Source organism: Polypterus senegalus, chromosome 1 (genome assembly GCF_016835505.1).
Source record: "Polypterus senegalus isolate Bchr_013 chromosome 1, ASM1683550v1, whole genome shotgun sequence".
Lineage (NCBI taxonomy): Eukaryota > Metazoa > Chordata > Cladistia > Polypteriformes > Polypteridae > Polypterus > Polypterus senegalus.
The window spans coordinates 325220037-325234366 of record NC_053154.1 but is presented as its reverse complement, the minus strand read 5'-3'; the positions used below and the strand labels follow the sequence as shown (position 1 = coordinate 325234366).

Sequence of the window (14330 nt, the reverse complement as noted above, 5' to 3'; positions counted from 1 at the left end):
CTGCCTCCCGACTCCGGCTCCCCGAATGGCTCCCCGATACTGCACCCGGAAATGCTCCAGGTGCTCCCTGATCATCTTCTGGTAGCACTTCTGGGTGTGGCGGAAGTGCTGCAGACCCAGGCTCCTGAGCTGTCCAGGCACCCCCTGGAAAAAAATTAATTTTTTTCCTCAGAATTCTACACACAACACCCCATAATGACAACGTGAAAAAAGTTTACTTGAGGTTTTTGCAAATTTATTAAAAATAAAAAAACTGAGAAAGCACATGTACATAAGTATTCACAGCCTTTGCCATGAAGCTCCAAATTGAGCTCAGGTCCATCCTGTTTCTCCTGATCATCCTTGAGATGTTTCTGCAGCTTCATTAAGGTCCACCTGTGGTAATTGCTGCCAAAGGTGCATCGACAAAGTATTGAGCAAAGGCTGTGAATAATTATGTACATGTGATTTCTCAGTTTTTTAATTTTAATAAATTTGCAAAAACTCAAGTAAACTTTTCACGTTGTCATTATGGGGTGTTGTGTTTAGAATTCTGAGGAAAAAAACAAATGTAATTAATTTTGAAATAAGGCTGTAACATAACAAAATGTGGAAAAAGTAATGCGCTGTGAATACTTTCCGGATGCACTGTATCAGGGTCTCTGTGTGTGAGTGTGTGCATGCTGGGTCAAGGCTGAGTATGTTCCTGGGGTCTCCACAAAAAAATTAACAAATTTAATTTAATTTAATTTAAAACCTTTTTCGGATGGTGTGAACCTTAGCGTCCCCACAACATCTACAACGTGATACACATATCACACCTCAAAAACAATTAATATGATGTATTAAACTCTATTTTAGTACCTTTTTAAGGTGGGTATTTGCACTGAAGATTTTTTTGTTTGGTCATTTTATATATTGGCTACTTCCTATCACTTCTCAGAGAATCTCCCCCATGTCAAATGTATCTCAGCCAAGCTTCACTCCATCATGCCTGTGGATAGTCAAGGCACTACATCCATTCTTTGTATGGTTTGGGTGCATATACAGTACATAAAACAGAACACACTTTTGCCAACATTAAAAGACAATTTGCAGTCCTGTCCGGTTCTAACGCCCGGACTACACTCATATTAAGATGTGACTGGCAGACATCATGGTTCAGTGGCCTGGGTCTACCTGATCCATAAGTCATTTATGTTGATGTAACGTAGTTTTGGCAGATGTGGCATTTCTGCACCTGGTGAATGGCTTGTTGGTTTGGTATCTGGCTGAACCCCCATTTTTTTATATGGCCTGCACTATTCATTTTAACAGCAATTACATCATTACATGTATCAGATAATAGTGGCTACCCGGTTAGACGCTGCCACCTTATACCTTTCCCGGACCCCCAGAGTGCAGAGGAGAGATGCTACAATGCCACATATGATTGTAACCCGTCAATTGCGCGATAGACATATGTGCGGCGACAAAATAGCGCCGATTAAAACGCGCTGTCAAAATCGCCCCAACAAAATTGCGAAAGTTTAATTAAATATGAATTACTAGTTTAAAGCATATATAATAATGTTTATTTTAGAAGTCAATATTATGAGACGCAGCATGCCATCAGCACGGCACGCAGATAGTCCATAAGATCACGCCCTGCATATGTAGGAAGAATTGCAGCAAGGGCGTCCCACTCTCTTGGCCTCTCTCGCGATTTTGCATTTGTCGAAAACCAGTTAGCGGGTTTGTCGGCACTCATTTGTCGGTCGCGGTTTTGTCGGGGCGCATATGTCTATCGCGCTTTTGTCAGTGAACCCATATGATCTTTGTGCCCTGAGTTGTGGAGCACGGCCAGATACTCCTGAATGCAGGTGGAGGGGTCTTGACGCGTCAGGAGGGAGCTTCTCTACTGGCCAGTGCAGCATCGCAAACGCATATGTATGAGGTTGATTAGCATGCTTCATATATGGATGTGCGTTACAAGGTGACTGTGATTTAAAAATGTATATTGCTTATAAATGTGCATATGTCAGGTTATAAATTGAATTTTTTTTCCTGTTTTTTTGGCATGAACATATTTTCTCACTCGAATCCATGCAAAATTTTATAAATGAGACAGTAGAATTGGAATAACTCAGATATAAAAACATGCACGTTTCCTGTGTTTCCAAGAGTGATTTTTTTTTTCCAAGTAGGTTTATAGCATTATTACTGTTGGCTCTATTTCAGGAAAATCTAAAGAAATTACGGGATAGCATCTCAAGAAGGCAGAAAGAGAAGGGTCGAAGTGGAGGCCCACCAGGTAAGTAGATTCATAGCTCTAGCTTGATAATATGGGATTTCCAGACTTAACTGTTCCCATCCCATCAAACAACTTATTTTATGACTGATTTTTTTTCTTTTTTTCTATCTTCCTTCACCACAGATCTTGAAATCAGCGCTCCTTTCTGCCCACCACGCAGTGCCCCATTCAGACTAGAATGTGGAGTGTATGAACCGAGCCCCAGAAAGACAACTCCAACTCCTCCACCTCCTCCCATTAGACCTATCCAGAGGGGAAACTGGGAGACTGGCAGCACCACCAGCACATCCAGTGAGTTAGCTAACTTGGGTGAGCAAGCAGGGATTGAGGTGGTTGACTTATTGAGACTTTCACACTTTCACTTTCAAAGTGGTAAGAGCGTGCATAGTGCCACCTGTCAAAGCTTTTAGCAGCTTTTTGTATTTTCTATAATGTCAACTACTTTAATTTCTGGTTTCCACTTCCAATGACAGTGTTCAGCATAAACAGAATAGAAAATTGCATGCAAGACTGACGGGGCCATTTAGTATGAGACAGTATAAATTTGGAGTGAGCAGCGTCGGTCCTGGAAAGCCACAGTGGCTGCAGGTTTTTGTCCCAACCAGGTTACTTAATTAGAAAAATTATTCTTGGCAATAGCAGATCTTACTTAATTTTATGGCGTGTTATTGTTTTAACTCTGCAATGTCAGGTCATTCTTATATCATACATTTTCTTCCTTTCTAAGTCGTTCACTTATTTTCTTTGGTTTAAGTATTTTATTAAACCAATTAGTCCACAATGACTACACACAATTTTAAATGGAAACAAGCTAGATGTCATTTGCATTTTGGTGTCAATAAGGAACCATTAAAGTATTATAATGCAGCTCTTTAAGACTAAAATAAGCGATTTATAATTCAAACAACTAAGGCAGCTAAAATGAAGCAGAAAAATGTCACTTAAGCAATGACTGCTTCAACAGCAATATCTTGACGTCCCATTAAGAAATTGGGTAGAAACAAAAACCTGCAGTTACTACGGTCCTCCAGGACCGATGCTGTTCACTACTGGTATGAATCATGTATTTGTAATTGGTTTGGTGGTTTTTAAAATGTTATGTGAAAGCAAATTACAGTGGAACCTCGGTTTGCGAGCATAATTCGCTCTGGAAACGTGCTTGCAATCCAAAGCACTCGTATATCAAAGAGAATTTCCCCATCAGAAATAATGGAAACTCAGATGATTCGTTCCACAACCCAAAACTATTCTTATAAAAATGAGTAATTCCAAAATATAAAGTAAAAATACACAAAACAAATTAACCTGCACTGGCTTTTGTGAGTGAGTTTCTAAACTCATGTGGGATTCCACCCAATGGGACAACACGTGAAAGAGCGTTACAAAGCAATCATAGTCTCCCAGCGCTGTAGCAGTTCGCACATCCAAAAAGATCGCAGACATGCTATAAGCGCCTGCCGTCGATGGGTGATACAAGGAACATGATAAAGATCCCGCTAGAATAAATAACAGCGCTGTTGCTGTTTCATGCTGAATAAAGCTGGTGTTGTTAAAGTACCGAGACTCAGCTTCGTGTTTTGGGGCACAAGATGGTGTTTCCTGCAGAGGCATTAGCTCTCTTGGAAATGTGTTCTTTTAATATTGTGGCTTATTAAATAATTAAAACAATATCATAATATACCAGAAAAGGCGATATCCCTCCCATAGTGATTACGGCGGTACAAGAATCACATGAGACAAAATATCTTTTAGCTTACATTTACTGACGTTTTACGCAGTTACAGACGGGGAGGCATATGGACAGACTTTTATCCAGGTGGGAATCTGGATCAACACAGTCAGCCATTTTCTCCGTCCCTACGCTGGGAGGGTTTCCAACACCTTGTATCCCCACAGCCTCGAAGGGTCTGGCCACTGTCCAGACCTTTTATATGGTTCTTGCTTCATTTGCTGGTCTTCTCCGTCTCCAAACAAGGGCTGAATTCCTCTCCCACAAAATACAGAAATATCATAGTGCTTACATGTCGATTCTCATTCTCCCAAGAAGGAAAGAAGGTTTGTGCTGATAGAGGACAGAAATACCCTAACCTGTGTTTAAGCTGACTATACAAGCCTCCAGTTGTCTTTGGCTATCTAATCCAATGCTTGGTCAGCAATTCTAACTGCTGAGCCCGTGTGTGCCACAGTTAACATGCACATGTGAATAAAACTCATAACAGTACTGTCCAGATACAGTGACATAAAGAAAAATGTAGTATTACAGATGGGGACTCGCACCTCACAGCACACACATGCGCCCGCGCACACACACACACACACACAGTCACAATGCTGTAGTAAACAGTATACGCTCGTACGGATGTTGACTATATGAGTGAGGCACACAGACTCAGACGGAGAATAGGAGACGATTGCCCTCAAGAGAAGAGAGAGAGAGAGAGACACGCGCGCGAGCGAGCTAAGGAGAGAGATAAGAAGAAAGGGACGCGCACGTGCGAGAGAAGAACCATCAGCTCAGTTGTAATCACGTGACGCTCAGCAGACAAAGTGTATCCATACTACTCGTATTGCAAAACATCGCTCGTTTATCAAGTCAAAATTTATTAAAAAATTTTGCTTGTCTTGCAAAACACTCGTAAACCGAGGTTCCACTGTATATGTTTGTAAATCATGTTTTAACTACACAAGAAGCATAATAATAAATCTTGCTTCAAGGAAAAAATATATTTTAAATGTTGCATTTGTATTTGATACTACGGGCAAATAATTTACTCAAAACTTCTTGTCAATTGGGCTTCAAGATTAGATCAACAGATTACACACAGGAACAGAGGAGTCCAAACTAGCAAAAACAAAACTCATCAAGCGCAGTTTATGCCTATAATCCACTAAAATATTACAGTTGCTGCCTTTGTATGTTCCTGTATATTATACAAAGAAGCGAAAATTAAAAAGTAGCAGGACAAATAAACACAACTTATGGAAGAAGTTAGTTTGATACCAGATGTTATTTTTTAAAAAGTGAAGAAAGTAATATAAAAAAGTACATTTGTAACCATCATCATAATTGTATTATCACACAGGACAGCAGAGTAGTGCAGTGGGTAACAGTGCCACCTCACAGCTCCAGCTTCTCAATTTTGTGTTGTGAACCAGAGACACAAGCATGGTGAATAAGGGGTGTTGGGCCTTCAAAAGGCTTCACTAACAGGAGCTACTGGGCAGGCCAAGGGGCCTCACCCCAGTGGGGCTTAATCCCAACTCCACTGGCCTGCCTCGCAGATCCAACAGGGCTTGAAGGCTTCAAAAGAAACTTAATAAGTCCTAAAAGTATCTCAAAAAGCCCCAACAGGTAAGAGAGTCACCGTAAACCTCGTCTTCTGAAGAAAAGGGCCTCAAATCTTTATATAAGAAGAAGGATTTATTGAGAGAAAATAAAAAAATACAAATCAAAGCTCCACAGAGCACAAGGAAGAAGGGTGTGGACTTTTATAGTTTCTGTAGAGGAAGAGGTGGGTCCATGCGGGGTATGGCGGAAGTGAGGTCAGTAGGAAGGAGTGGTCTGGACAGGACGGCGGAAGCTGGTGTTAGTTTACATGGGTTTCCCTTCTGTGGATCTGTAGAAGAGGAAGAAGAGAGGTTAGTGCACATTTTCAACCCTCGAGCTGACATCTTACCCTCAGTTAAGCCCTTTGACTGCCTCCCTTGTGCAAGCAATAGAAATAATTACCAGAAAATCCAATACAAGTAACAATACTCACAGAACAAAACGCCTAGCCTCGGAATCCTGACTTTGGTTTGAATATAAATCCAGAAGGAGGAACCAGTAGCTACGACATCAGGGTGGTCTTGCCTCTTGGGGAACCACCCACAAAACACAAGAAGTACATTTAAACTTAAAGAGACAATTCAAAATTAACCAATAGTAAACAAAATCAACAGAAATAATAAAACATAAGAATGATAATGATTCAAGGTGAACAAAAAAACACACAAAAAAACATAAATACATTTTGAATTTTGCACCCGGATATTCACCGTGTGTATTTCAACAACAACAACATTTATTTCTATAGCACATTCTCATACAAATAATGTAGCTCAAAGTGCTTTACATGATAAAGAAAGAGAAAAAAGACAAAGTAAGAATTAAAATCAGAGAACACTAATTAACATAGAATAAGAGTAAGGTCCGATGGCCAGGGAGGACAGAAAAAAACAAAAAAAAAAACACTGATGGCTGGAGAAAAAAATAAAATCTGCAGGGGTTCCAGGCCACAAGACCACCCAGCCCCCTCTAGGCAATCTACCTAACATAAATGATCTGTCCTCATTGTATTCAGGGTTCTCATGAAAAGACTTGATGATGACGGTCATGTGGACTTCTGGCCTTCAATCCATCAATGTAGGACATCACGGTGCTTTGATCAGGTGGTGGGGCAGATCGTCACCACAGAAAACCGGGAAAAGAACAGAAGAGAGAGTAGGGGTTAGTACGGATTATGGAGCCACCATGAATAGTAATGATAGTTAATTGAATATGCAGAGTATCAGGATTAAATTAAAATGAAGTTATCAGAAAGCCATGTTAAAGTAATGTGTTTTCAGCAGTTTTTTAAAGTGCTCCACTGTATCAGCCCGGCGAATGCCCATTGGCAGGCTATTCCAGATTGTAGGTGCATAACAGCAGAAGGCCGCCTCACCACTTTTTTTAAGTTTAGCTCTTAGAATTCTAAGCAGACACTCATTTGAAGATCTAAGGTTACGATTTGGAGTGTAAGGTGTCAGACACTCCAATATATAAGATGGAGCGAGATTATTTAAGGCTTTATAAACCATAATCAGTATTTTAAAGTCAGTTCTGAAAGACACAGGCAACCAGTGTAGTGACATCAAAACTGGGGTGATGTGCTCGAATTTTCTTTTCCTAGTTAGGTCTAGCAGCTGCATTCTGTACTCGTTGCGATCGATTTTTGTCTTTTTTAGATGGTCCTGAGAGGAGTGCGTTACAGTAATCTAGATGACTGAAAACAAAAGCGTGAACTAATTTCTCAGCGTCTTTCCGTGATATAAGAGGTCTAACTTTTTCTATATTTCTTAAGTGAAAAATGCTGTCCTAGTGATCTGATTAACATGCAATTTAAAATTCAGGTTACAGTCAACGGTTACCCCCAAGTTCTTTACCTCGGTCTTGACTTTTAATCCTAATGCATCAAGTTTATTTCTAATAACCTCATTATACCCTTGATTTCCAATCAATAAAATTTCATTTTTTCCTTTATTTAGCTTGAGAAAGTTACTATTCATCCACTCAGAAATACAAGTAAGACATTGTGTTAGTGAAACCCATTTTCCACATGGGTTCCCACTGGTTACTCCCGATTTTCCTCTGACATCTCCAAAGACATGGAGGTTAGGTTCAATGATGGTTCTAAATTAGCCCAAGCATGAGTGTGGGTGAGTTCTTAGGTAGGCCCTACGAATTGGCGTCCCATACAGGGCTTTTACATATCAGAAAGGCTGTAGTCCACCACAACCCTGAAGTGGATCGAGCAGGTTTGAAAATGAAACAAAATGAAATAATCACACAATGAAATTTTAATACATAAAACTGGTGACTTAGTAGGTTAGGTGAACAATAACACATAGAGAGATCAACATGTAAGACAAGGGCTGCCCACTGTGATTTGTTTCTATCAGCGCCAGAAAAGTGTAAAGTTAGTTGGGTGCCGTGTATGTTTCCACTTCTTTTGTGTGGTGCCTTTATTAGGATTTTGTGCATTTTAAAGGATTTAAAAAGAACAAAATCTGCAAATGCAAATTAAAGTTTTTTTTCCACCCAGTCTGTATAGACTACAATGTTTTTTTCTGGAGCATCCTAACTTTAGTTTTGTCTTACAGTGTATGAACATGTTTGCTGATATAACTCCTTTCTTTTTTTCCATATTGATCCAGTGCTAGTTTTGTTCAAAAGTCCTTATTTGTTCAATGCTACAACTTTAGTGTTTACGCAATATCGTCCACACATAGAGAGGAACAAAATGTGATTTCCTGGACTTTGCATTTCCTTCTGTTAGGTCATGCCCTTATGGTTCCATGTTAGAAACTCTTTATTTGTATGACTTTTTTTCCTCTAATCTTTATGTTTAGGCAGTGCCAGCAACAGATCCAGTGTACGCAGCAACCTAAGTTTTAGCAGTGGGGTCGAAGGTGACAATGAGGTAATGTCTTTCTTGCAACAAAAGGAAATGGCCATGAAAAAGTTAACCAATGAACCCACACCAAGTCAGAACGTTTTATTTTCTGTATTATACATAATGCCAATGCCTTTTATCACCTGAAGAGAAGCAAAAAGTAAAAATGCATTATTATGAAGTAGTCAGACTCGTCCCCAGGCCCCTTTCTTGACTTAATAAATTGTAAGCTGAATTTGAGATCACTTCTCACAACTGTTTTTCATTGTAGCTCATCTTTAGAGCAGTGTTTCATTCTGTCAGTTGAGAAAGTGATGTCTCCCAGTTGCACTTTTAGGGGTCTGGAATGTTGGAGCTTGAAGACATTTAATTACCTCTTGCATGGAGCGTTCACATCATTTAGATGAGATCCTAGGTGGCCTAATCACAGTATAGAGCACGGCTGTCAAACTCCGGTCCTGGAGGGCCGCAGTGGCTGCATGTTTTCATTCTAACCCTCTTCTAGATTAGTGACCAGTTTTTGCTGCTAATTAATTTCTTTTGCCTCAGTTTAAGACCACTTAGTTGTTTATTTTTCCTTGATCGATCGATAGATAGATAGATAGATAGATAGATAGATAGATAGATAGATACTTTATTAATCCCAAATGGAAATTATCAGCCAAGCAATAATGAGACACAAAATGAGCTGCCACATGACCTGCAAACTGTGTCCATCTTACAATATCTGAAATTAAAGAAAGATGAAGGTCTCGGTAAGGCTGATCTACTCAGGTCACCAAACAGTTTGACGGTTGTTTTGTCTTGGTAGAGTGATATATTGCTCTGGTTTCCCCTTTTGTATTATTAAGTAGCCTTTGTCAGAATGCCTCAAATCTCCCAGACTTACTACTGTTTATAAAGTATCATAGTATATAACTTCTCCCCACCTTCCCTTCTACATCTATATCCTCAGGCAATTAGGTGTAGTAAAAGTAATAACAATATGCAAAGTACATTTGAATATTGGCAACCATACAACCTGATAAATGGTGATGTGTAGTTTCAGGTGGCACACAGACTTGTTAGTTACTTTAGATGTCTCTAATTAAGGCATCATTTGTGGTCAGCTTTCTTCAGAACAGGCCTCATGCCTGTCTCAATATAGCTACCGAGCTGTGCTCTTCATTGTGTTGTCCTTTTCAGTTCATGGCGTGAGATGGTCTTCATCAGTTTGGTAAGAGAGAGAGTGTGAGGTAAGCAAGCAAATTTATAGGTTTTCTGTCCAACCCCCGGAGCCAATAGGGTGTCATGGTACTTAAAGGCTTTTGATACAAGACAGTTCCAAACAGCCATACTTCAGACCAATGGGGGAATAGAATACCCTCACACCAGCCCCCAAAACCATTTGTTAAGGTGAAGCTTGGCTCTTAGGCAGCCTGGCTTTCCTGTGGGGGTTAAGAGAGAAACTTTAGCAGAGAAACACTTGCCAAACGGGTTTGAGGCACTTCCTCCAAACCCTGTCGTAAAATTCAAAGAGACCCATTCCTAAACGTTGGAAGGTAAACATGAATGCTTCTCACTAATGTAGCACTAATATTACATTTGCTTTGCCGAAGTTACAAATAAAGACATGCAAAATATTTATCAACTTGTATGCAAAATTTCACATCATAACAAAGGTGCTCTTAGAAAAAACAGAAAATCAACAGTTTTGGAAATGTCTGCTATGGCAGAATGAGAGTAGTAACAAGCCATGGAATTAAATAACGAGTTTAATTAACAGCAAGAATCAGCTTCTCATTAAGAGATTGGTTGGAGTTTAAAATCCCAATTTAGCTGGTCGTCTGTTGGCTCGTTTCACATCTCATTTCTGTTTGGCTGCCATTTAATGAAGGAAGGAATAAATTCAGAGGACTGAATCCTTAAAAACAGGGCTATTAAAATGAAGGGAAAAGAAGATAACTGGTCACAGATTAGGAAAAGGGTTAGAATGAAAACCCGTAGACACTGCGGCCCTCCAGTTCGACATCCCTGGTATAGAGGGAAAAGAAGGGCACCCCTGGGAGGAATAGAGGACAAGAGAGAGATAGAGATAGTAAAAATGAGACTGCAGAAACTAAAGTCGCACTTAAATTACGAGAGGTGCGTTCAAAGAAAAAGGGACTTAGTGAGAAGAGTCTACAAGAAGCATTTTAGACGTGTGCCACACCAACCCAAGCAGTGGGATACAGAAGAGACAGGTATATTTTCAACATTCCTGAATCTGAATAAAAATGGCTTTGTGTTGGCGGCCACATTCAAGTTACTGAGTTCTGTGTCTTTTGTTCATTAGTTGCTATATAATATGTAATTTATGTCACAGTTTGTGAGTAGGTTTTACAATTTAGCCTTAGTTATTCTCAGCTATGAGTTACCAAGAGAAGTGACATGACAGTTGGAGCACAGAGTGACATCAGTCTGTGGCATTAAAGCCACATTTGGTTTCCGTGGTTGTACTGTGAAACGCATCCCTGTGTTTAAAAAAACAAAAAAAAAAAGGAGATAAATATTCAAAGTACTGCCACTTCATAGCACAAAGATAAGCCTTGCTGTGCTGACAAGTAATGCGACGAATTTGCCACGTGCCTTGTGCATATAAGATGGAACAAGCAGCCTCGCCATGTCTGTCACTGTCTGGAGCTTTAAAACACTCAAGATCAGCCCTGATCCCCACTGACTCTCCACTTGCCACTGAGAGATAAATTTAACTTGATGGACTTCTGCTTAATATGTGAAAAGTAACTCCACCACACTCCACCCTGTACATGTAAAGAACTATGCAATGGTGTTTACTGTAGAAAGGTTTTACATCAACCACCATTTGTTTCTTTAAAAAATGAGTAACTGATTATCTTACTCTTTGATGAAATACCAGCAAAAAATTTAGGCTTCAGAGGCAAAAACTTCCTAAAACTTCATTGGTGTATGTACAGAAGCCGAGAAAGGACGTGCAATATCGTTATTTTTTTAAATTGTCTCCTCGAGATAACAAGACTAATTTTATCATGATGTCGAGAAAATGAAAATTTGTTTTCTTGAGATAACGGAATGATTTTTTCACGATCTCGAGAAAACAAAACCTAACCTTTGCTCCTGGCATCAGGCTTGCTTAGATTGTGACCCCTATACAGCTGAAGCCTTGCTAACCGTCTTCTTAAATGACGGACACTAACGTTATTATTTTCTAAACTAAGGCATAAAAATCTTTCAGCCATTGATTGAAAAAAATGTGACGCACCGATCAATACAGTTCTGCTCTTCTTCCATTTCAAACAGGATGTGGCTTTAATAAGCTAAACATTAAACGTTAGATACAATTATTTCTTAATTTCGAGAAAACAAGAACTCTCGTTTTATCGAGATCTCAATGAAATTAGTCCATTATCTCGAGGAAACAATTTTAGAAAATAACAATATTGCACGTCCTCTCCTTGCTTCCGTATGTATGAATGTAGTGAGAAGTCAAGCAAAATGGCCCCTTTTATTGGCTAACTAAAAAGATTACAATATGCAAGCTTCAGGCAAGATGCCTCGACAACTTCAGCATGGTAATCGGTTCAGTTAGCCAATAAAAGATGTCATTTTGCTTGACTTCTCACTACAGTCATAATGGCTAACACGGTACAACACCCTAGTACTGTTGGTTTATTCATAATATATGGTAAGAATCAGAGTATATGGGAAGGTGGGCTGCACAAACAGAACCATTAATAAACAGTTTCCTTATTTTTGTCACAGGATAATTTGGATTTTCTCAACCAGTCAGGCCACCTGCCACACATGAATGAGAACCCTCCTGAGCTGCCTCCTCCACGAATCCCTCCTCGCCCACCTGTCAGGTAAACACTGGGTTGCCCAGCTGTAATGCTCATATTTCATGAGAACAGGGCCGGCTAACCTTCCCTGTGAAAAGAGTTTTGGTTTTATTTTCATATGCATTTTTAAAACACATACAGCTGGATTAGTCTGGGATGAAATAGAAAGAGGGAAGAAAAAAAAACTCTAATGTAACCGTAGCCTTTATTAAGTGTGTGCGTCTATATTCAAGAACTCACCTGAGACAGCTGCTCGATTTCCTCACCATGGTAACACCAAACAGTAATGACTGTGGCGTGCAGCGCTTGACTTACAATCTCCTCAGTTGAAATAAGCAATGGCAGCCCTCCAGTGGTATCACAACATGATTGAAAACTGTGTGCTTCGACTCTCTGTAATAATGGCAATTTGTTTTCCCAGGTCCCATGACCGCAGCAGTCAGGAGCGGTACGTTCAATGCCCAACTTCTCGTTTCAATACGCCACCAGGCCGCTACAGCCCTCCTCCTCCTATTCCACGCAGGATCCGTTAAGCTGGATAATGGAAAGAGATTCTCATTGGAACCAGGCCACAGAAACAGTAACTTTGAATCTTTAATTTGTTTGACTGACTCACATATCAAATGAAGGAGAAAGCTAACGTTTGCCTTGCTCCCTCTCCCCCAACCGTATTCTTGCATCACACTGTTCGGTCATTTTTCAGAAACGTATTACTTTGAATCTTGAGAATGAAGGAGCGCTGCCGGAATGGAGCTTCAGCAATGGATGATTCACACTCATCGGCTCACAAGTTCACCCTGATGCTGGCCTGACTGTGTTCAGTGCTCACATCCAAATCTTATTAACATGAACTCCCATTTTCAATTTAAATTTTTGTTCTGCTTTATGAAAGTTCTGTTGTGGTAGATGCAGCGACGGGGATCTAATACTCACAGGCTTTTATTTGTGTATTTCTCTTTTCCTTCTCTTAAGACCTGCTTGTATGCAGCTTGTATGGGGTGCAAATATATTCCTAACATGCATGTGTGTTTGCAGGTAGAGTATATTTGAATGTTCACTGTATATATTTGTGTGTTCAATTTAGTTTATGATTTATCATCATTTATAGCCCTATTTCCTAAAATCATTTTAAAACATGCAAACACAAACCGCAGATCATTTTACAGAATTGAAGAAATTTCTGTTTGGAATGAGGCATCCTTTTCAGAATTATTCTATTGCTTTCAAATTTCAAAATAAACACAGGCCTCAAACTTAACAGGGCAAATATATATCGGGGAGATAAACAATAAGCACTTTTGTGAAAGTCTCTTTATAAAACAGCAGCCATATGTGCGCACTGTTAAAATGAATGATATACGAGGTGTGATCAAAAAATACGGTGAATGTTTTAAAAAAGAAACGCTTATTGCAGTAAAAGATTTACAACTACTCGTCACCCTCAAAACACTCTCCTCCACTTCGAATGCACTTCTCCCAATGCTCCTGCCACTTTGCGAAGCAGTTCTGGAAGTTTTCTTTCAAGAGTATCTTTGAGTTGGGTTGTTGTGGCTGCCTGGATGTCCTCAGTGGATTGAATTCGTTTGCCTTTCATGGTCATTTTCAATTTAGGGAACAGCCAGAAGTTGCACGGTGCCAGATCTGGCAAATAAGGTGGATGCGGACACAGCGTAATATTTTTATTCGATGGAAACTGTCGTACTAGAAGGGATGTGTGACAAGGAGTGTTGCCATGACGAAGAATGAAACCGTTTCAACATTTTCCTCAGTCATTGATGTTGAAGGACATCGTCTTCAACCGAGTCAGATGCATTACGAAATCGATCAAACCATCTGTAAACAGTCTTAATTGTCGGTGCAGTGTCACCGTAAACCGATTTTAACATCTGGTGGGTTTCCTGAGCTTTTTGCAATTTGAAAACAAATTTCATGTTAACGCGTTGCTCGATATCCATTATCAACGATAAACTTGAAAAACATGCTTGAACTCAAAGGTGGCTCACAAACGACTGACAGGATCAAAGAAGT

General features: G+C 39.8%; 1 protein-coding gene across 3 annotated transcripts in view; it reads left to right on the top strand.

Annotated features, from left to right (window-relative positions):
* The window catches only part of pik3ap1 (phosphoinositide-3-kinase adaptor protein 1), a 163994-nt gene extending 150670 nt beyond the window's left edge, over nucleotides 1-13324 (top strand). For 2 of the 3 annotated variants that reach the window (XM_039737351.1, XM_039737342.1), the window contains exons 13-17: nucleotides 2200-2272; nucleotides 2396-2581; nucleotides 8423-8493; nucleotides 12226-12326; nucleotides 12724-13324. In XM_039737351.1, coding sequence (XP_039593285.1) covers nucleotides 2200-2272; nucleotides 2396-2581; nucleotides 8423-8493; nucleotides 12226-12326; nucleotides 12724-12835 — 543 coding nt within the window. In that variant the 3' untranslated portion in view covers nucleotides 12836-13324. The remainder of the gene's footprint in view (nucleotides 1-2199; nucleotides 2273-2395; nucleotides 2582-8422; nucleotides 8494-12225; nucleotides 12327-12723) is intronic. The other variant, XM_039737360.1, reaches the window with a different exon arrangement.
* Nucleotides 13325-14330: the final 1006 nt, after the last annotated feature.